The 23,668-nt window shown below is 38.0% G+C and overlaps 2 protein-coding genes across 15 annotated transcripts in view; one reads left to right on the top strand and one right to left on the bottom strand.

Moving 5' to 3' along the window:
• Positions 1–23,668, top strand: part of Rbpn-5 (Rabaptin-5) — a 371,253-nt gene that overhangs the window by 36,504 nt on the left and 311,081 nt on the right. For all 5 annotated transcript variants that reach the window (XM_067772287.1, XM_067772286.1, XM_067772288.1 and 2 more), the window contains exon 7: positions 18,474–18,503. In XM_067772287.1, coding sequence (XP_067628388.1) covers positions 18,474–18,503 — 30 coding nt within the window. The remainder of the gene's footprint in view (positions 1–18,473; positions 18,504–23,668) is intronic.
• Treh (Trehalase) overlaps positions 1–23,668 on the bottom strand; it is a 342,181-nt gene that overhangs the window by 31,369 nt on the left and 287,144 nt on the right. Inside the window, exon 2 of one of the 10 annotated variants that reach the window (XM_067772279.1) lies at positions 15,958–16,454. The exons of 7 other annotated variants lie outside the window; for them this stretch is intronic. In XM_067772279.1, the coding sequence (XP_067628380.1) occupies positions 15,958–16,109 (152 nt within the window). In that variant the 5' untranslated portion in view covers positions 16,110–16,454. Of the gene's footprint in view, positions 1–15,957; positions 16,455–23,668 lie in introns of those variants that run through there. 2 more of the 10 variants (XM_067772280.1, XM_067772281.1) reach the window with 2 other exon arrangements.

Below are 23,668 nucleotides of genomic sequence, written 5' to 3'. Positions count from 1 at the left end.
TACGTTAAAAAAATATTTAATTATAAAAAATCAAAATAATGAATAAAAAATCAATTTTTTAAATAATTATTAAATACCGGTTTCCCTCAAGAATATTTTCGAAAAAATATATATAATATGCGATACACTTTCATCAAAAAAACCCTTTTTTTAAGTTGGACAATTTTGTGTTTCAAAAGATATTAACTCATTTCTGACCTGACCTCGAGCAACTTGCTTACATTTACTTGCAGCAGGTACGTGCTACAATTGTATACAGCCAACGCCTGCCTGAGTATGCATGCATGGTCAACTTAACTACACCATACATAAATATATGTACTTGTAAATAAAACTACCCATCACTTAGCAGGTAGCTGGTTTTACGAAATTATTATTTATGTAACAATTAGTATAAGTAGATGTATATATCTCCTTTTGAAACAGCGCTACCATATCATCAAAAAACATACGACCCAAAATAATATTTTTTTTGCAATTCTACTTGCCTTTCACTTATGTTAACACGAAGCACATCTAAAATATGTTTTGATTGTGTGAAGCACAGGAATAAGATCTAGGGTCTCTCTACACGAGTAAATTTTTTGGTATATTTTTGTTTTTCCACTACTGGGTCTTAAGCCTTTGCTAGGATAGGTAACCGGTGTGAGGGCTTAGCTCTACTGAGCTGACCGGGTTGGGCGTTAGCACGCATGAACTATCCTGTATTTGATCAAAACCTTCCCCTCGATGGGCCGCCCTGCGAAGTAACGGTGGCCTTCTCGCAGCAAAGGGCGCTAGAGATTCTAAGAGCAGCAAAAAGCTGCGACTCCGTTTGCCCATAAGAAGATTACCGGAGTGACGAAGCAGTTTCTGAATGTGACGCTAATAAATCTCAGGAATTTCTATGGCTAGATGACTATCAAAACTTGGAGATCTAAAGAAAGGAAGTTCCTTAATGTCATCGCGGAACAAAATTTTGGAGTTAAAACCGCACTTTGTGGTATTGTGGTGTATAAAACCAAAATAGTGTGAATTTCGTCCCCAAGAAGTGCTGATAAAAACTATTCTAAAAATAGAATTTCAACTATAACAAAAATAAAAAAAATTGGAAGTTGCTTCGGCCGGGACTTAAACACCGGAAGTTCTTTTCGCGAAGCACTGTTATATACATCCTCTCTCTATAACACAAATACTTGCTAGCATATTGTGTGTCGTATGTATTTGTTATATTGCAGTTTTTAATTGCGAAAAATGTTAGAAAAGTTACCAATGAATGGAACAAATAATTTCACTTGCAAAGTGTGCCAGCACCCTTAGCCAAAGCACATGTCAAGTTCTTCTTCTTATGCTTTTCTTGCAACAAAAGTTCGAAGACGGCTGACTTTTTCATGTCAGATGGCACCAGTGTCGATGAATCTACCGTTCTCCATAAAAATACGTGCAATCTACTCATAATACATAAGATTGAGCTAAACGCTCCTATGTGAAAAACGGGGGCTTTTAGTTTGATATCACACCGAAAAGTGTATCTAATACAATTACACCAAACTTTGACACATTCCGTGTTCGAAATGCGACCAATATGTAATAAGAAATTAAAGAATACAAACAATTTTGTACACCAAAAAATACCTTCACTTAAATCTCAGTTGCCAAATATTTGCAAAAACTTCGAAGATTTATTTAAGAAAATAGATTGTTGGCGTGCGATGTTAGCTTTGATAGTTAAATATAATTAGTTGCAAACTACATAATTTTTATGTTTGTTTGTTTAATGGTGTGTTCAATTTATACTTATTATTAAGAATTTATGAGCTTAACACCGGCTTATAATAATTGAATATTCAATTATTATGTTTTTCTAAGAGAATCTGAAAAGAAAAAAGAAACATTTACTGGCATATTGCGATGGTACCATTTCGAAAACCGCCACGAATTCATCATCAGGCAATTTCGTAATGTTATCAAAGGTTTCACCGAGACTCGAGCCGCGAATCACACGGTGAAACTGCAGTTGCTTTAATTTTTACTCGTAGACAATAGGGTTTAGTAAATATGTATAACTATTAGTAATTATTTAGACAATTTATTGACACCTGCACAAACAATAAATATTAACATACAAATTATTTTTACGATGATTTTTCCGTGCAACACTCCCACCTAAAAAATTATCTCACAAATTTTAATTGTAATTTGCACTTTCACACAAATTTTTAATTATATTTCAAGTGTATTTGCGGTTATCAGTGGGAATATCGTTCTGCAAATGTTTCATTTTCTTTTTGCATTTACAATTTAAAAAGCTAACTGATTCATTTTGTTTTGTTGATTTTCCGACAGGGTGGATAATTGATATATGTATATTGTAACGAATTTAGCGAAATTCCGCTTAAACCTTCTGCTAACGTCCGAATCGCTAAACTGTGGAATAAGTAATTCCAATATTCAATAATGCAAAATAGTCTTTATTAGACTAATTTGAGAGTACTTCACAATAACTCTTACTTCACAATTAATTGCGTGTTTAAATCAAACTGCTTAGTCATGCCTCAGCTTGCGCTGCTTTTATACTCTCGGTTTCCTCGCTCACCCATTTCTCCTAAGGTCTAGTAATTTCGTGAACTTCACGCTTGGTTACCAGCCATATACATGTATATTTGTAGTTTGTAGCCATATGCGTGTGTATATGTGAGTACTACTTCGGCTGATGATGACATGCGTTTGTGAGTATCTCTCCGCTGCCTTGTATGCATGTGTGTAAATGATTATTGATTTGTTTACGTACATACCAGTGGCTGCTTAGTATCGGCTTAGTGATGCTAGCATCGCTTAGTGATGCTAATATTCGTCACTATATTGGAACGATTTTCTCGACAAGGAATGATTAGGTTTGGTTATAAATCGGGTTCGACGTTGTGCCATCTTCAGTGTCATTTTTCGTTCTGATCTGTTGTTGTCGTTTTCCTTATATTTATAATTCCTAAGTGCACAAGCAGGTATTGTAAAATTGGATGTTTGTGTTATGTGTTCTTTCAGAAACGGGGTTGGTTCTCACTGACCAACTGGTGTGGTTTGTCTCGAAACCCAATTTAAATTTTTTGAATTAAAAGCTTACCTTGGAATTATATAAAGTTAAGTTTGGGCTAAAAATTTGTCAAACGAATCAGCTTTTAGACCACGTTTACACATACACTAATCTGCAATAAACCCAAAATAGTTAATCTGTGCGTTCACATATGTTCCACCCCTAGGAACTACATAGATTACTAACTGTCAAATTTTTACCCTTCTCTTTTATTTCGTGCTTCCATTTAGAGATGACATCCTAAAAATGGTTCGAAGACTGAGAAAAAAATCGATATCTTTAAATTTTTTCTCATAATTACAGAAATCTAGTTATTTAATTACCGATTAGTAGTTAAGTACGAAAATGAAGAGAGTGTCATTATATGTAAACCAGGTCGTACATGAAATTAGCAATGGAGAAAATTATTAAAAACAATGAAGGATTGCGATAGTTATACAATTTTCTAATCCTTTTAGAAAAATCAGTCTTGAGCTGGGAGGGACAACTCAGTCGATTGTGGCCACTGGGGGATGCCCTAAAGGAGGTGTGCTCCCTCCTTTCTTGTGGACCCTAGTCGCCATCTGTGACTCCTTCAGTTACTGAAATACAATGGATTTGACACAAAAAGATATGTAGATGACTTAGTGATCTGCATCACAAGGTTGCACAACGAAGCCCTGCGCATCATAGGTGGTATTATACCAAAGGATTGTCTATCAATCCTAAAAAAAACTGTCCCAGTGCCTTTTACCTGGGGAAGAAAGCTAGCCATGCCAGAACCATCCCTGGTTGGCACAAAAATCCGATTTTCAATGGAAGGAAAATATCTAGCGGTTAACTGGACGTGGAATGCTCATCTAGAAAGCACCTTAAACAAATCAACAAGAGCTTTCTTCGTCTGCACTCGACTTTAGGGCAAAACGTGGCGGAAATTTGCTAAAATGGTATAATGGACACTGAATTATGTTGTGAAGCCAATAGTCAACTATGACTCCTTAGTTTGGTGGCCGAAGACCACGCAAAGAACAGCAACAACCAAACTTAGCAAACTGCATCGACTAGTTTTTATTGGCAAACAAGTGTGCGGCGCTACCTATTCTCTTACATCCGAAAATTCTGGGTGTGACATTCGATCAGCATCTACATTTTGGCGAACATGCCGCCGCAATTGTATCAAAATTCCAGAGCAGCATCAAAATTCTCACGTCTCTTGCCGGCAGCACTTGGGGCAGATTTAAAAAAACGCTCAGATACATCTTTAAAGCAATTGGCCGGTCGCTTGTATGCTACGCGTCCCTTATATGCTCGCTGGGCCTAAAAAACATACTGGAGAAAGCTGCAGGCCTGTTAAAAACCGCGCTTAGAACGGGATGTCTTCTTATGTCCCCAGAGCATCACCTACGTAATGAGGTGAGACTACTCCCCATAAAGTAGAGAAATGAAATGCTGAAGAAACAGTATCTGCTGAATACCCAGAAACCTGGCCATCACAAAAAGGTTCCGCCTTCCAGGAACTTGAGAAGTCATCTTGGCGAGCACTATGAAGAAATCGTTCTTAAGAATTCAACCGTTTGAAAAAGAGTAACATGACAAGGCCCTCAGAAACAGGGCCGCAGAGTGCCGAGCCGGGCCCATGGGACAGTTCACGTTTATCTAACTTAAAATCACATTTTATTTCGACTATGACTATGCCCCATAGTATTTGATCGGATGCTTATGATTTTAGTGTAGTGATTTTCAATTTTAAAACAATTTTTTGTAGCGACAAGATATGTATGTATCTATGAAATCCTAGTTAGAGTACTGTCAATACTGCTTTGCCTTACCGGGCCCCCAAAAACCTTCCGGGCCCCAGGGAAATTGCCCTGGCTGCCCCTCCCCCCCCTCTCCCCGGCCATGCTCAGAAATATCCATAAAAGGCTTCGGACTACTATGCCAGGGATTGCCCGGTGAACCCCGTCCTTAGAGACAAATACCCGGAACACAAAGTTGAGGAAACCAACCTCCCCATGGAGATGCGCGCCACTCTACAACTTCAATGTGGATACTATAATAGGTTAACCTTTTGCTTATACATAATCAACCCCGAAATACCCAATGTCTGTCCCACTAGTAATGTGTCTTTTCAATTGCAATGTGGAATCAACGCCGCTTACATCCTTATCTTTCTGGCCCAACCCTGTTGAAATAGTAAGTTTCATCGGACTCCCCTTAGAAGGCATTGATGCCAATTAGTGAATGGCCACGGATGTGGCGAAGCACAGCTACAATAGCAACAACAACAACAGAACGTCCCCTGTTAATGCACTAAGACTTAAATATATCTCTGAGCTAAAGAGCGGAAACATGATAGGACATATGAAAGTAATAAGAAAATTCATAGGAAATCCCGCATTGTAACTACGACATGTAATGGCCCCTATGCTCACATTTTTACAGAATTTTTAGGTATCCATTATGGACAGAACTCTTTGGGAAACAGGGAATCCATGTACTGACCCTGACTCAGAGGTCTGGTTCACGAATTAATCAAAATTTGCTGACAAAAAACGGGAGCTGGCATCCAATGGGCCAATACCAATGGAATGTTCCCCCAGGCAGAAATCCATACAATAGAAGTTTGCGGTAGAGTGTGACTACGAAGAGGCTTAGCCATGAGGTGTATCCACATTATGTCACACCCCCCGGGCGGACATACGTGCTTTGCAGTCTTACACAACTACTTCTAAGCTAGTGGATGAATGCATTGGAGTCCTAAATGATCTGGAGCCAAAAACAAGGTTTGTTAGGATGGGTTCTCGGGTATCAGAGACATGCAGGTAATGTAGGCAGACTACCTAGCCAAGCAGGGTGATTTAGCAGCATCATATAGTCCAGAGCCTTTCTGTGGTCTCACAAAGGCACCCACTAAGGAAGCCACAAGGAACTGAAAAAGCAATTCAGGAACAATTGAATTGAATGCCCAGGGCATAGGCAGGTCACATAATTTATACTTCCAGCAACGAGAGTATGAGCCAAACCCATTAATCTAGGTAAGAGTAGAGAAGGCCTACTCTTGCTGGGTACTATACGGAACACTGTAGTCCACTCTTTCACCTATGTAAGTCAAATCTATCTGATACATAAATATGCCGCCTTTGTGAGCTGGAGGATGAAACGCCGGTTCATATTCTCTGCGAATGCTTCATTCTGACAAGGCAGAGACTATCCCATCTCGGTGCCGTGACGTTTATTCCCTTGGATGACCATCACAAGAAGGGAACATCATTCATATCGGACTTCTAAATGAGCACATAAAGAGCGCAAACGCTTCAAGTTCAGTCTCCTTTTTGATATCTTATGACTCTTTAAGAGACTTTCATATGATAAGCGAGCACTTCGATATAAAAAACCAATTTACACTAACAAATGACAACTAAAAATAATTCAAAAATATTATGGCACTGAAAAAATTTCTATTCAAACTTTATTCATTTAGAAAACTGAAATTACTCCAGCCATTTAAGGGTTTGACCTCGGTGCTTCAGATAAGACTTGGAAACTTTCATACGCCTTTATTTTGATATAGTTCTAACTGTATTAAAAATCATGATAAGTCAGTAGCAGGTGTGCGTCTTAAGATGTTCGAGAACCGGGTCGCAAAGTTTAGTACTTCGCAAATATCTCGCTTCCTATGTCTTGCTCGTTTTTCAGTCACAGTTTAAGGCCATCTTTAGGTATGCTTTTTTGTGCGGCAACATTGGTTTTTTTATTATCTAGATAATTTGTAGATACGGCAACAGCTGGATTTTGTTTACCCAACAAACATGGACAAAAAATTCTCCAGCGAAATATATATCTAGTTTCGGAAGTGATATCGCGACAAGACTGGAGTACCAGATAACATAAGGTACCGGGTGCTATCAACGTATTCGCGGATGGTTCTAAGCTTGACGGGAAGGTGGGAGCACGTCTCTTTTCACCGGATCTGGGTCTAGAGGTCTCTTTTCGCCTACCAGATCATTGCAGTGTTTACCAAGCGGAAATGCTGGCAATACACAGGGCTGTGAATCATCTCGGGTCTATGCCTAAGGATGGTAAACGGGTGTTTATTTTCTCAGACAGCCAGGCCGCATGGACTCATTCGTCGACAACGCAAAGTCGGTCACTGAATGCCGCAGATCTCTTAACGAGATGGCTCAGCACTTCAGTATCAGCCTTATATGGGTACCTGGGCACAGGGATATTGAAGGCAACTGCAGAGCAGACGAGCTGGCCAGAAGAGGCACCACCGACCATATCCTTCCGGGAAATGATTCGGTAGGTATGCCGTATACCCATGGCCACTTTCAGGCTTCGTGTGAACACAAGCACTATAAGAATTGCAAATGGACTATGGTCAGCCATATCATCGTGTGAGACATCCAGGCTAACCTGGCCCTCATATGACAAGGGGCGCACAAGAGCGCTTCTGATTTTAAACAAATCAGTTATATCGTCCCTGATAAGGGTTCTAACAGGGCATTGTTTAATAGGCACGCATGGTGCTAGAATTGGGGTAACGACCTTCGACTATTGTCGCAGCTGGAGATGTACAGAAGAGGAGGAGAGTGTTTAGCACCTTCTCTGTCATTGTCCAGCGCTTAGTAGGCGTAGGTTGGCCATCCTTGGTAAACCTTTTCTACATGACCTTGCTGAGGTCTCTAGCTATCAAGTCAAGGCTCTAGCAAAATACATAAATTCCACGAAGTGGTTTGACGCGCTTTAGGCAGGGTAGGGGTCCTTTTTGAGACCGTATATGGTATTACAATGGGCCCATCGGTGGCCTAAGTAGTGAGCTGTTACCATAGTGTCCAGCTCAGCCCTCGCAACCTAACCTAACATTCAGATCGACAAACAATTAATTATGGTATGGTAATGCAACTGTCACGGATATTAGTATCACTAAGCTATACCATCACTAAGGCGATGCTAAGGCCATGCCAAGCAGTATTTACGTCAATAATCAAATCATGTATACACATATATAAGGCAGCCGAAAGAGATGTCACACACAGATGCATTTACTTATACGCCTATGTGTGTGCGAGAGACTGTAAACTACAAACTCACATACATCTGAGAGACGCTGAAAAGTAGAAAATTGTAAACAAGTAGAAACTATATGAGAACTATAAACACTCGAAATAGTTGGTAAGTTCTGGAATTAGAACAGCCTAGATGTATGCAGCGTAAACTATAAAAGCGGCACAAGCGAGTAAAAAGTAATTCAGTTTGAGTTGAGCAATCAATCAGTTATTGATTAAGTACGCGATCTGGCGGCCAATAGTAGAGTTTAATTTGAGTTATCAATCAGTTTGGTTATTAAGCCAGCGAGTAGCAAAGTATAAGTGTTATTGTGAAGGACTTTAATAAAGGCCATTTTTCCATTATTCAATATTGGAGTTATTTATTCAACAGTTTAGTGATTCGAACTTAGCAGAGGATTGCAAATAAGAGGATTTGCAGCAAATTCGTTACAATTGGTGTCAGAAGAGGAATTGTTGAATAAATTCCGAAGATTGGGAATACAACTTGGACATGGCAAAGTTCAGTGAATTGAAGATCCAGCAACTGAAAAAGGAGTTGGAGAACCGTGGATTAAATACAACCGGCAATAAGATCGAACTTAAAGCACGGCTACGAGAGGTAATGGAGTCGCAAGGAATTGATGTGGACGAGTTTGTCTTTTATCCTGATGGGGACGAAACAACAACAAAAATTGAAGAGAAAAACGAAACATCGCAGACAGTTACAAACACAGACTTGAACATGATATTGGCTGCAATATCGGCACAAATGTCCGAAATATCATCACAAATATCCACCAACATGTCATCAAACCTGGAAGAACAAAAGACAAATATAACATCCCAACTGGAAGAACAAAAGACAAATATAACATTCCAACTGGAGTCACAGAAGACATATATGGCATCCCAACTGGAATCACAGGAGGCACGTATTTCAGAAATGACGTCGCAAGTGTCATATCAACTGGAAGACCAAAAGACATATATGGCATCTCAATTGGAAGCGCAAGAGGCACGTATATCTGAAATGTCGGCAGAAATTTTGGAACAGGTATCATCAAAACTGGAAGCGCAGGATGCAAAAATGGCTCAATTTCAGGCAGAAGTAGATGATTTAAAAGGTCGTATGGAGCAGTTACAACTAAATCGCCCAGCTGTTTCAGCGAGTAATCCAAAGGTAAAGACACCATCCTTTGACGGTTCTGTTCCTTTTCAGGTCTTTAAGCTACAGTTTGAGAAGACCGCAGCAGTGAACCAATGGAATTCGGAAGATAAAGTTGCTGCATTGTTCGTGGCATTGAAGGGGCCAGCAGCGGAAATCCTACAGACGATTCCCGAAGGAGAGCGGAACAATTATGAAGCATTGATGGCTGCTGTAGAACGACGTTATGGAAGCGAGCATAGGAGACAGATATACCAAATGGAGTTACTGAACCGCTTCCAGAGGCCTGGTGAAACATTGCAAGAGTTTGCGTCGGATATTGAAAGGCTAGCACATTTAGCGAATGCGGATGCACCCGTGGAATACACTGAAAGGGTAAAGATTCAGAGCTTTATAAATGGCATACGAGATATGGAAACGAAGCGGGCTACATATGCGAATCCAAAACTAACATTTGCTGAAACGGTATCACATGGTCTGATTCAGGAAACAGCGTCGCTTCTGTGTAAGCCAGTTTTCAAAGCACGCCGTGTGGAAGTAGAAAGCCCAGAGTGGGTAGACACAATTTTGGAAGCACTGAAGGGATCTCAACAGAAGCATGCCGGAGTTATTAAATGTTTCAAGTGCGGCAACCCAGGTCACATTGCACGTCATTGCGATCTTGGTCCTAATAGTTCCAACAATGTGGGTGGCCGTAAACGCAAAGCTGGCGGAAATGAGCAAGAGCGTGTCGGATGTAAAGAACGAAAACTTGCCCCGGCTATTGAATGTCCTGTGATATCTGTGTCGCAGATTGGAAGGAAATCAAGCAGTCTTACCATCAGAGGGAATGTGGATGGTAAAGAGCGTGTACTGACTGTAGATACGGGGGCATCTCATTCCTTGATCCGATCTGATTTGGTCTACAGGAAAGTAAAGTCATTACCTGGAGCAAGGTTGCGTACGGTCACAGGCGAATATAATCAAGTCCAAGGCGAAGTGGTATGTGAGGTATTAATTGGAAAAGTCATGGTTCTACACAAATTCGTTGTGGCGGATATCGTTGATGAAGTCATATTGGGAGTGGACTTCTTGGTTTACCATGACGTCATGATCGATATGCGGAGGAAAATTATGCGCTATAAGAATCAGGACATACCACTTAACTTTAGTTTGGAAAAAGGGTTCAGCAGTAATCGGGTACTGGTGGAAAAGATTCGACAAAGACCACGAAAGTCAAAGGCAAATGTTGATAGATCAAATGGGCCAAATAAATCAAAATCAAAAGTACCTGCGAGAGAAACACTGGCATTGACAAAACCTAAAAGACGCAGGAAAAGGAAGCAACGAATTTCCGAGAAAGAATGCGACGGTAGTTTCAAGCCGGAGCGCACTACTGTTGTGAAATGTGGGAACGATACCGATTATGCAAAGCAAATCCGTCCAGCGCAAGCTCTTCGAAGTGGTTCATTGACCAAACAACAGAGTGTGAAGGAACGGCCCAGGGTAATGAGTAGTAAGATGAAACACTGGCATGACAAGAACTTTAATTCGGAAGGTTTCTTGGCGGGAGATTTGGTACTGTTAAACAACCTCACCGGCGGAAAGGTGTTCCAGCCAAATTTCGGTGCAGTTGGGAAGGCCCGTACAAAGTTGTGAAGAAGATCAGTGATACCATCTACCGCATACAAAGCATTGAGAAACCACGGAGTAGAAGAGTGGTACATTTGGAGAGATTAGCAGCGTTTAGATGGAGAGATTTGTCTGATCGGGACGATCAGACTTAGGTGGAGGGCAGTGTCACGGATATTAGTATCACTAAGCTATACCATCACTAAGGCGATGCTAAGGCCATGCCAAGCAGTATTTACGTCAATAATCAAATCATGTATACACATATATAAGGCAGCCGAAAGAGATGTCACACACAGATGCATTTACTTATACGCCTATGTGTGTGCGAGAGACTGTAAACTACAAACTCACATACATCTGAGAGACGCTGAAAAGTAGAAAATTGTAAACAAGTAGAAACTATATGAGAACTATAAACACTCGAAATAGTTGGTAAGTTCTGGAATTAGAACAGCCTAGATGTATGCAGCGTAAACTATAAAAGCGGCACAAGCGAGTAAAAAGTAATTCAGTTCGAGTTGAGCAATCAATCAGTTATTGATTAAGTACGCGATCTGGCGGCCAATAGTAGAGTTTAATTTGAGTTATCAATCAGTTTCGTTATTAAGCCAGCGAGTAGCAAAGTATAAGTGTTATTGTGAAGTACTTTAATAAAGGCCATTTTTCCATTATTCAATATTGGAGTTATTTATTCAACAGTTTAGTGATTCGAACTTAGCAGAGGATTGCAAATAAGAGGATTTGCAAGTAAATTCGTTACACAACAAACACAAATCGATATAATATCAACAACCGATACAACTTTAATTTTTACTGATGGAAGCAAGCTGGAAACCGAAGAATGTGGATGCGCTTTTGTTGTTTTTCAACCAAACGGCACCCACTATAAGGAGACATTTAAATTAGATAAAGTTTGTACTGTCTTTCAAGCCGAGACCTTAGCTATAGATTCAGCTCTAGCATGGTCCCAAACCTATCTTGCGTCTACCAGGCTACATATCTTAAGTGATAGCCAGTCATGCCTTGACGCTATTAAAGATCGGAGCAACACGAATTCATTGATTGCAACCAATACACGAAAGATCAATTACGTCAAAACTATTCGGTTGAGTTCTCATGGGTGAAAGCTCATATCGGTATCATGGGCAATGAGCTTGCAGATGAAGCGGCTAAAGAAGCAGCGGCGCTAACAACAACTCCCTCGTATTACGCATGTCCACTTAGCTATGCTAAGCGCCAAGAACATCAAAAGATTGCTGAAACGTGGCATAGTGAGTTTATCAACGAACCAACCGGAAGCGGCACTAAACTATTCTTTCAATCTCCTGCGGAAGCGGAAAGTTATAGTCAAATACTGAGTTTCGAAATGACTCAAATCCTAACAGGTCACAGCTATTGCAAGGCGTATTTAAAACGTTTTAAAATCATCGAAGAAGATGCATGTCCATGTGACTCGACAACATCACAAACAATCAACCATCTTTTGATTGACTGTCCAGCCTATGAAAGAGCCGGAAGACCTCATACAATACTATGTGAAGAGCTCGGCGTACGACCATTCAACATTATGGAAGTCGTTAGACACAAGCAACTAATAAAATCTATATATATAAAAATGAATTGCTGTTCGTTAGTCTCGCTAAAACTCGAGAACGGCTGAACGGATTTATCTTACCTTGGTCTTGAATTATTCGTGGAGGTCTAGGGAAGGTTTAAAAGGTGAGAAAAATTCTAATACTTGCCGGGAAAATACTCAAAACAGCATATTTCCTCGAGATATAGGCTAAAACGTGGACCCGGGTACCCCTAGAGTGTGTTTATAGAATATGGATATCATATGAAAGCTGTTGATGAGTGCTTTAGTAGAGGGTAATTTTCATACCCCTGGGTGACTAGGGTCTCGAGATATAGGCCAAAACGTGGACCCGGGTATCCCTAGGGTGTGTTTATAGAATATGGATATCAAATAAAAGCTGTTGATGAGTGCTTTAGTAGAGGGTAATTTTCATACCCCTGGGTGACTAGGGTCTCGAGATATAGGCCAAAACGTGGACCCGGGTACCAATAGGGTGTGTTTATAGAATATGGATATCAAATAAAAGCTGTTGGTGAGTGCTTTAGTAGAGGGTAATTTTCATACCCCTGAGTGACTAGGGTCCCGAGATATAGGCCAAAACGTGGACTCGGGTACCCCTAGAATATGCATATCAAATGAAAGCTCTTGATGAGTGCTTTAGTAGAGGGTAATTTTCATACCCCTGGGTGACTCGGGTCTCGAGATATAGGCCAAAACGTGGACCTGGGTACCCCTAGAATGTGTGTATAGAATATGGCTATCAGATGAAAGCTGTTGACGAGTGCTTTAGTAGGGGGTAATTTTCATACCCCTGGGTGACTAGGGTCTCGAGCTATAGGCCAAAAAGTGTACCCGGGTACCCCTAGAATCTGTTTATAGAATATTGATATCAGATTAAAGCTGGTGATGAGTGCTTTAGTAGAGGGTAATTCTCATACCCCTGGGTAACTAGGGTCTCGAGATATAGGCCAAAACGTGGACCCCGGTACCCCTAGAATGTGTTTATAGAATGTGGATATCAAATGAAAGCTGTTGATGAGTGCTTTATTAGAGGGTAATTTTCATATCCCTGGGTGACTAGGGTCTCGAGATATAGGCCAAAAAGTGGACCCGGGTACCCCTAGAATCTGTTTATAGAATATTGATATCAGATTAAAGCTGTTGAGTGCTTTAGTAGAGGGTAATTTTCATACCCTTGGGTGACTAGGGTCTCGAGCTATATGCCAAAAAGTGGACCCGGGTACACCTAGAATGTGTTTATAGAATATTGATATCGAATGAAAGCTGTTGATGAGAGCTTTAGTAGAGGGTAATTTTCATACCCCTGGGTGACTACGGTCTCGAGATATAGGCGAAAACGAGGACCCGGGTACCCCTAAAATGTGTTTATAAAATGTGGATATCAAATGTAAGCTGTTGATGAGTGCTTTATTAGAGGGTAATTTTCATACCCCTGGGTGACTATGGTATCGGGATATAGGCCAAAATGTGGTCAGACGGAAAAAGCTTATTAAAATGTATGCAGATTGGCCAAATTTAGGGCAGGACAACGTCTGCCGGGTCTTCTAGTCACTTAATAAATTCGTTTATACTATTATTAGTACTCTAAAAACTTTTAACGCAATAGACAATTTTTCTATACGGGGTCGCCTCTCCGCAGTGTTTGGCAAGCACTCAGGGTATATTTCTGCCATGAAAAATTCTCAGTGAAAACTCATCTGCCTTGGAGATGCCGTTCGGAGTCGGCATAAAACAAGTTTTTTCGTAAAAATACCGTAGTATTGAATCCTACATTTGAGTGCGGGTAGAGAACCACAAGTTGTTAATTAAATTTTTCAACTTAAGTAATCGCGTTTTTGCTTTATAAAAAAATCCCTCTTTTGCTGAGTACGCTATGATTCTCGAGTTGAGCCACTGTTTCGAAAAAACTCTTGATATTTTTGAAGTATGCCTAGTTATCAACATAAGCTCTAATGGTACTCAAGCCCAAATGCTTGTTGGGTATATTCGACGCCATTTCCAACGAACGCAAGTTCAACTAAGTTTGTCAGTTAAACTACACTTAAACTTAGTCTGCAGTTAGACTGAAAAACTGCAGACTAAGTTTAGGTTTAAGCATAACTAGAGTTTAACCCTGCCAGATCGGCCGCTTAAGCTCAGCTTAAACTTCAGTTAAATTAGACTGAAAAACTGCAGACTAAGTTTAAGCGTAGTTTAACTGACAAACTGAGTTGAACTCGCACTGAAAAACCGGCAGTAGTGCTTGCGACATTTCTTTTCCAATGTATTCTTAACATATGGGGTATTCCATCCCATTTCGACCAATTTTGAACCCGACCCCTTTAGAATTCACTGAAAGTTTTTCTTCTTTTTCTAGCTTACGAAAGACGTTTTTCAGAATTTTTTCAAATTTTTTCATCCAACTCAAAAAAAGTTATGAATTTTTAAAATAACACCGTTTTTGTTTTCAAAATGCTATAACTTTTTCAAAAATTGACCGTTTGGGATCTTTTTTTTTTTAAATTTGTTTTTAAATGTACTTTTCAGAAAAAATACAAACAAATTTTTAAAGTTTTTTTTTCTTAATTTTTCAGTTTTTCGAGATTTTTCGAATTTCGCCATATTTTTTTTTCTCATAAAAAACTTCAATCAATTCTGCAATCATCCCCACTAATCCCGGAGTGGGCCGATTTTTCTTTATATTTTCTTTTATTTAATTGAAAAAAAAATTTTCAAAAATAAATTTTTTTTTTTCATCAATTTTATTTATATAACAAAAAAATGTAAGAAAATGATTTTTAAGTATTCTTTTCTGATTCTAAGTATTGATTTCTGATTTTTAAGTATTCTTTTCATTAATCCTGGTTATTTTAATCGTAGATTACCATAATATATAAAGAAAAGAATACTTAAAAATCATTTTTTTACATTTTTTTGTTATATAAATAAAATTGATAAACAAAAATTTTTATTTTTGAAAATTTTTTTTTTCAATTAAATAAAAAAAAAGTATAAAAAAAATCGGCCCACTTCGGGATTAGTGGGGATGATTGCAGAATTGATTGAAGTTTTTTATGAGAAAAAAATGGCGAAATTCGAAAAATCTCGAAAAACTGAAAAATTAAAAAAAAACACTACATTTTTTTTTGTATTTTTTCCGAAAAGTACATTTAAAAAAAATTAAAAAAAAAAAAAGATCCCAAACGGTCAATTTTTGAAAAAGATATAGCATTTTGAAAACAAAAACGGTGTTATTTTAAAAATTCATAACTTTTTTTGAGTTGGATGAAAAAATTTGAAAAATTCTGAAAAACGTCTTTCGTAAGCTAGAAAAAGAAGAAAAACTTTCAGCCAATTCTAAAGGGGTCGGGTTCAAAATTGGTCGAAATGGTATGGAATACCCTATATATATGTATGGCAGCACACAGCTGGGTATATAATATTCTGTTTCGCCCGAAACTTGTTTGTTTTCTTTTCACTTGCTTGTTTTCTTTTCACTTACCAACTGTCAGGTTCAATATCATCATAGACCCTTTCCGGTATCGCATTGTTGGATGTACTGAGAATGTTGCGCGCAAAACCAGAGCCAACGCAAATATTCAGTACGACAAAAGCACCAATGGAAAGGAAGCGTGAATTTAGTATTGTTTTCATTTTTGTTAAGTTTCTTATTCTTTCTAATAAGTATATATATATATTTAATAAAAATTTTATTTAAAAATAAATATTTACTATGATATATTTAAGTATTTATTGGCTTAGCGTCAGTTTTTTATTATGCACGTTTGTGTGTAAATAATACTTTTGGTATAATTTGTATGTTTACCAATGTTTATCTCTTTATAGTTTATTATTTTAATATATTTTTATTTTTTATAAATTTATTTTACTTTTCGTTCGCACAATTTGACTTAAATTTTTGCGTACTTCTTATGTATGTTTATATGTATATATATGTTTATATTGACTAATTAGTGAAATTGATCTTGAAAAAGGCCGCTAAGGAAATTGAAAAAAAAATAAACAATTAATTTTTTCCTGTAAAAATGTCACACTTTTTAATCACTTTCGTTACACTTTTAAGTAAATTTGCAATTTCCTTTTTTGTGCAACAATTAAACAATTACAAATTCGCATTTCAACACTTAATTGAATTTAAATATTTATTTTTATTATTTTTCGCACGTCAAATTTTTATCAGATTAAATATTTAGTGTGTCGGGCATTGGACGCGGATATTACAAATACTTCACAATGTAAAACTTTCGGCAACGATGCCTTTTTTAGTATTAAAACAATGAAAATTATTTGGAGACTTCCGTTGACCGCGCCGCAAATGACGGAAGTAATGGCCGCCTGTTTGTGAATAAGCGTTTCTAAAGCTTTTCTGAACTATTTATTTGTGAATTAAGCCAATAAGTACCGCTATAGTAAAGTAACGCGCGTTGGCGTACTTAGGACACATACATATATTGCTGTGTGTGTGTATATGTGCGACAACCACGATTATGGCTCAAGCGACCATGTAGGAAAAACGTATGATGAAATGAAAGGCAACTTACATGATAAAGAGAGTTTCAAAGGCTGGTAGTTGAAGAATATTATTATGATATATATGAGCCGGACCCGTGCGCATCTTGCGCTGCCAATATAAAAGTTTCTTATCAAATATCTACATAAATCAGCTGTTCTATTGTAATACAAATAGATTCCTTTGTGCGCTCACAATCGTTTATTTTTAACCAATTATTTTAATAAAATAGCTAAACAAAAGCACTACGACCAAAATTGCCCAAAGCTGGCTAAAAGCCCGAATCTCCATCTTTAGAACCAAAACTATATTTATAGATTTGGATTCAAAATAAGCGCGAAAAAGGGACCTGTACATAAAAACAGCAATTAGAAGTAATATATATGTATACTATTCTGGGTTGTTAAGACACCTGGTCCTCAGATTGAGGTTCCAAGCGGAGCTAAATATATGCACCGGTTCCGCTTTCAACTCATTGTAATCAAATTGCCTTCTCAGCAACGTTTTTCAGTTGTCCAGAAATATCATGATTTACTCGTCATTTCTGCGTATTCCTCAATAGTTTTTATTGGAAACTAGTGACCCCGGTAGACGTTTTCCTGGCTTAATTCCTCTTTTCTCTCTCTATACCATTCCTATTTACCTTATCCTCAATTTTTTTTCTTATTCTTGTTCATCTTTAATCCATTTACGTCCCTCCCACTTTCATTCCCACTCCCACTCATACCCTCCCTCTCCCTCTCTCACTCCAACTCTAACTCCCACTGGCACTTCCACTTCTTAAACTCTCTTCCACTTCTCCTTCCACTTATATATGGAATATCTATATGAATTTGGACACTTTCAAATAATCGCGGAGATAAAGGGAATTTTATTTTTTTCTAATATGGGACGTTGCATCGCCTACTTTTCCAACATGTTTTTTTCCAGACCATCCTTGAACCATAACGAACGATGCAAAAAAGTTTTCGAATTCGGTCAAGCCGTGTTTAAATTAATATAAATTTAGAATATATTGCTCGAACCGTTTTTGAAAGCTGAATGAACTGTTTTCATTTGCTGAATAGCCGGTTTCAAATATAAACTCAAAGATTCAGACCCCGTTAAAAATATTCCCAAACTTTTTTCCCAAAAATTTTCAGAACTTTTGGAGCATAGACTTTTTGCAACCTAAAGTCAAAGTTTAAACTCACTTTGATTCCTCTCTGAACATCTTACTTTTGACCACTGACGACAAAGATGTATTCAGTCGAGTGCCCTCATAATCCCGACAAGATATGAAGCCATACTTTTGTTTTCGGATTCGACAACATTTCTCGACGCCCATTTGAAAACCTGTTCTGATTTCGAAAAATTACAATACGGTTACCACAATAGCAAAGAACAAACTGTACATTTTAGAAATTAATTTGAAATTTTTTGAAAATCGAAAACATTTTTTGTAAAAAAAATGGAAATCGTTAATTCTTGTTGTTTTTTTTTTACAGATTTCAAGAAAAATTCAAACGCAATTGCAGGTAAGAATAAATAAAAATGGCTTCGTAATTCAAAAACCAACAAAAATATTTCAAAACTTATTTTCAAAAATTTTGTATACTTTTCGAATGTAAAGCCCGGTATCTACATATATCCCAAAATATGAAAAATTTCATACAAAAAACGCTCAAGAAAAATTCGTTTTTCAAGTAGTATCCATATCTGTAAAAAATTCTTAACATTTCTGCTACCTTTTTTCAAAGATTTATAGAAACCGTGAACAGGGGATCCCAGGGGTAACAGTGACTGTATTAGTGAGTTTTTTGAATGGAGCTAGCAATTATGTTTGTACAAAAGTGTTCTTTATCTAATGTTTAGTGTATTCTCTTTAACTTAAGTGGACTTTCAATTCGAATATGTTAATTTAAATACATTTTCTTCCAATGCATTGCCGAATATGACTTTCGTGCCTTAGAAGGAAGTGACGCCGATTCGTAAAGAACAGAGAGATAAAGGAAATCTCATAATTACTTGCCTGCCACTATTTTTCTCACAAGATATATATTCGAATTTTTGTTTGAGCGTTTTCTTTTGATGCGATTACTGCGCTTAAGTCAAACTGTACTACCAGCACAGAAAAGGATTCCGTGGCATTCAGATGCATAACCAAAATTCCGCATAACAATCCAGGCCAAAATTCCGTAATTATACTAAGGGTTAAGATTAAACCATTTTTTTTAAATATCTCTCTGAAATTTTGTCGGCGTTTTGCATTCGTTGCCTTGTCGGTATTACGAATGATAGGGATTTGTTTATGCCTGGATTATGAATGATTGGGATATGGTGGCGCCGTGAATCGAATCTTCAGGATTTGGTAATGTTTTGATTTTGATAGGTCGGGATTAAGTAGCATCTGGAAAATGTAATTCGGGATTTTGTACTTTCGGTATTCAGTGTTTTCGGATTGGGTAAGTTAGAATGGTGACCGCAAGTTTTTTACGAAAGAAGTGGTGGACTTAGAACGATCGACGGTTTGCGGAATCGACACAAATCAGGCAAAGATTATTAGCCCCGATAACAGGTCCCAATACCTTCGGTAGCGCCTTTATCGTTACTACGATAACAAATGAATTCGAACCAACAACTGTTATGCTGAAGGTAGTCCCCATTATCATGACGTGAAGACAGAGGCGTGAGTGAGAGGAGCTTGCTTTTCTGGCTAAGAAGCATACTATGAAGCATGGGTCTCCAATAATTTAAAGTGAGTAATGGCGGTCTAGTTACCGCTTAGAACGTTTTCGAGCTAAGCAATGATCAATAGTTTTCATTTCTAAATAGCGAAAGAGATGATGAACCTGATACTCCAATATTTGAACAAAAGATCAATTCTAGTCCCTACTCACTACTCTACTCCTACTCCTGTGGAGTGAGCTAGGAGACAACACATCGTTTTTGGTGCATCAACATACCCACCGTTGGATCTTAGCTCATCGAAAGGAGGCTTCGTCAAACAGCAACTGGGGTAAAAGGACTAGTCCCACGTTTCTGCCTATAGTATGGTCTTTCAAGCGGAAAACTAACTATGTCTACCGACACACATTTTCTCAGATAGCAGCTCCGCGCTAAAAGCTTTGTGCAATATTAATTTTTTAACTGAATACCGCCGATTTCTCAACAAGATGAGCGAGCACATTATTATTTTGCCTAAAATAGGAAACTGGCCACAGCAATATTGAAGGCAACTTTAGAGCAGATGAATTGGCCAAGAGTGATACAAAAGTTCAAGTCAGTCCTCAAAAAATTACTCGTTGGGTAAAGCCTTGGCCTCTTTTAAACTTCGAACATTTTCGGCAGAGCAAATATGCGCTGGTATTGTTATTTGGAGGACATCGAGGGTCAGTTGGTCTCCCTGTAATAGATGACAACTTCTGAATTAATCTGGGTTATCATTCCTGGTTAGGGTATTTACTGGGCACTGTCTAATAGCACTCATGCTGTTAGGATGGTATCAGCTAGATAGGTAAAGGAGGAGTAGACTGTTCAGAACTTAATATGCCACTTTCTCCTTCTAAACGGAAGACGACTGGCAATTATCGGGTAATAGGTACACAATGGTTATTTTACGAGATATCTAATACAAATATTGAAGCAGATTGGCAGAGTAAGGAGAGCACGCTGTATATAAGAATCAGTCCTTTTGGGTTGGGTTTACGACGAGATATAGCTTTTTTGAAACAAATTATGAGATGTGAAGTTTTCTGGTAAAACTTTGAGATATGGCGTTTTCGAACTATCAGCCGATATACGGTGATCATTCACTTAAATTGAGAAAGATCACACATTACAACTCTTTTGGACTCTCCAAAGTCTCTTAGATAATTTCAACACGGAAAGAATGCGCGTTGAGATCTGATAAGTAATTGCTCGCTACAATTTTAAGACGATTGTGCTATAAGGCATTTCGGGATTCACATGAACAAATCACGATTTTGTCGGCAATTATAAGCCATCTCTAACAAACACCAAAAGCTCACATGCAAGCAGAGTGCAATACAAAGAAATAAAACGTTTGTGAAACTTATTTTTTTTTTGCAAGCTATGCGCTGGTGGGCTCGTCTTTTTTGCCTATTTTAAACTCAATTTAATCGGTAATTGCGAAGCACAGCCGTTATTTGTCTCAAACAAGTGATCGCGCATAAATTTGGACATTAATATGTCATGCTAGAATGTATGTATGTATGAGTATACATATCTGCTCGTGTGCACTTAAGGAGGGGATTAACAAAAGTTCGTTTAATTGGGTGAAAAGAAGATAGGTAAACATTTTCGTAGTTATTTATTTACACAAATTATGTCGGCGCTGTTTTTGAAGAGTTCTCGCATGACCTTATTTTCATTATTGAAAATAGTCACAAACTAATTTTTTGGGAAAACGGTGCTGTTGCCTCTTATTCGAGAAATATAAGTTTTGTACCACAAGCTAATTCCTTGTATCAATAAAAATTTTCCCAGAATTTTATAGTTAAAAGTGAAAGGTTTGAAAACGCTCGAAAACGTTTGCAACTAATTGATGCCGAGCGCTTTCCTACGAAATTTTGAGGCAGGGCCTTGTTGAAAAAATTCAAAGATTAAAAAAAATTCGAATGGAAGCCAGATTTGCCAGATGAGTTATTCTTCTTAGCCGTCGAAATATTTTTGATAATAGAGTTGTGCTTTTTCGTTCATTTCAGAGATTCGGTTCTTTCGTTCTTTTTCTGATGAACGAACAAGTTGTTCTTTTTGTTCATCTGTTCCTTTTTTTCAAGCAAATTTGCTCTCTGATGCTCACACCCACGAAAAAAGTCAGCAAGTATAGATGGGGTGTGTATGCAGCAATGCTTTGCGTATGTATATTTTTAGTGTAAGTGACATCATCGACATTCGTGCTCACTGTGAATTTCTACGTACATATGTATGTATGAATTTACAATGTTAGCGAACGAGAAGAGAGAAAGAATAACATCAGATAGAACGAACTTGCTCAGTTGAGAGACCCGGTCAATTGAACAAGTTCAGAACGAAACGACCCAACTCTATTTGATAATATTAACCATTCTATCTCGTTGTAGAATATAAACAATCTAAGATTCAGGAGATTCAAACGATTTCTATCGTATCCAAAGTGCTTTGTATCAAAGCTTCTGGGGTGACTTAAAAGCAGACGTCGGCAAAATGAAAATGCAGATGTATTAGTGAGAGCTCGATGATCGCGCACGTCATTTGATCCATCGTTTTGAGTTGTGCATTCGCTTATTAGCAAGCAAAAAGACAAAATCGTTTATTAGGTATTACTATTTTTTCACTTTTGCCAATTCTATTTAGTAAAATAATGATTTATCATAAGATAATTTTTTTTGCAGAATAAGCACCCCCTAATACATATGCGAGAATTTTCCCCCCAGGAGGTTAAGGAGTCATCTCCGTAAGCACTATGAGGAAATACGACACCTAAGAACACAGCCGTATAAAGCCAAAAAAAACACAAGCAGATCCTCAGTGAAATCCACAAACAGGCGTCGGACCTCTATCCCAGGAAGTGCCCAGTGCATCCCGTACTCAAAGAACAATATCCAAAACTAGCAGAGGAGGAACGCACTCCCTAGGGAGAGAAACGCGCGTCACTCTACCTTAACTTCGATCTGGGTACTGTAACAGGTTAAACTCTTACCTATGCAGAATTAACCCCGACATACAAAACATATGGCCTGCTTGTAATGTGTCCCCACATGACATCAACCATCTCTTTATCTGTATTGTGGAACCAACGGCTCTAACACCCTTCTCATTATGGTCCACCCCTGTTGAAACAGCAAGTTTCTTGGGACTCCCGTTAGAGAACTTTGATGACAATTTGTGATCGATCGCACCTATTGGATGGGGCGAAGCACCGCTACAACAAAAGCGTGCCTAAAGCGTACTGATGATGAAGGGTGCTAAGCCCCTTCGAAATGGATCTATCTGCGCAGCTATGGCAGGTTGTTTGAAAAATTTTCTACTTACTATTCCAAAAACAAAATACAATTTTTCAAATTTAGAAAAATTAAAAAATAACAATAATTATCATTAGAAAAAAATTATTGTTCTGGCCTTGAGCTCGAATCCAACCTTGAATCATTTATCAATAGGCCCCAGCCACATAGGATACCTTATTATATTTTTGCTAATGCTACACCGATAAAAACAAAAACAACAACAACAACATATTTTTGTTTACAAAATATGTACTCCTAATAAACATGGGGACAACATTCGAAAACATTGCGAGCGACGCACACAATCGATATTACTGCGACAAATGCTCAGCGACTACTAAACTAAACAGACTAAGAATACGTGCGAATTGAGTGTGAACAATCGTTTCACTATTTGCAGACGTCTGCTTAAAAGACAGATATTCCATCTTACTACCTCTATTTAACGTTTTTTTTTCAATTTTCATTAATTCAACCGACTTTTTTGTCAAGAAAACAAATTTGTTTAGTTATTTCAACAGACGAAAAACTCTTCGTCCCAATTTAACAATATTTTGTAAAAATGACAAATTCTCAATCAATATATGTAACTAATTTTTAGGAAAAAGTGTTTTTGAAAACAAATTTCTGAGCAGCGTCGCCCCGCCAATTTTTATTTCTTTTTTTGTTTTTAACAGAGCTCATGATTACATTTG

This window comes from Eurosta solidaginis, chromosome 3, assembly GCF_040869045.1.
Source record: "Eurosta solidaginis isolate ZX-2024a chromosome 3, ASM4086904v1, whole genome shotgun sequence".
NCBI classification, from domain to species: Eukaryota; Metazoa; Arthropoda; class Insecta; order Diptera; family Tephritidae; genus Eurosta; species Eurosta solidaginis.
This window is presented reverse-complemented; position numbering and strand designations above follow the sequence as displayed.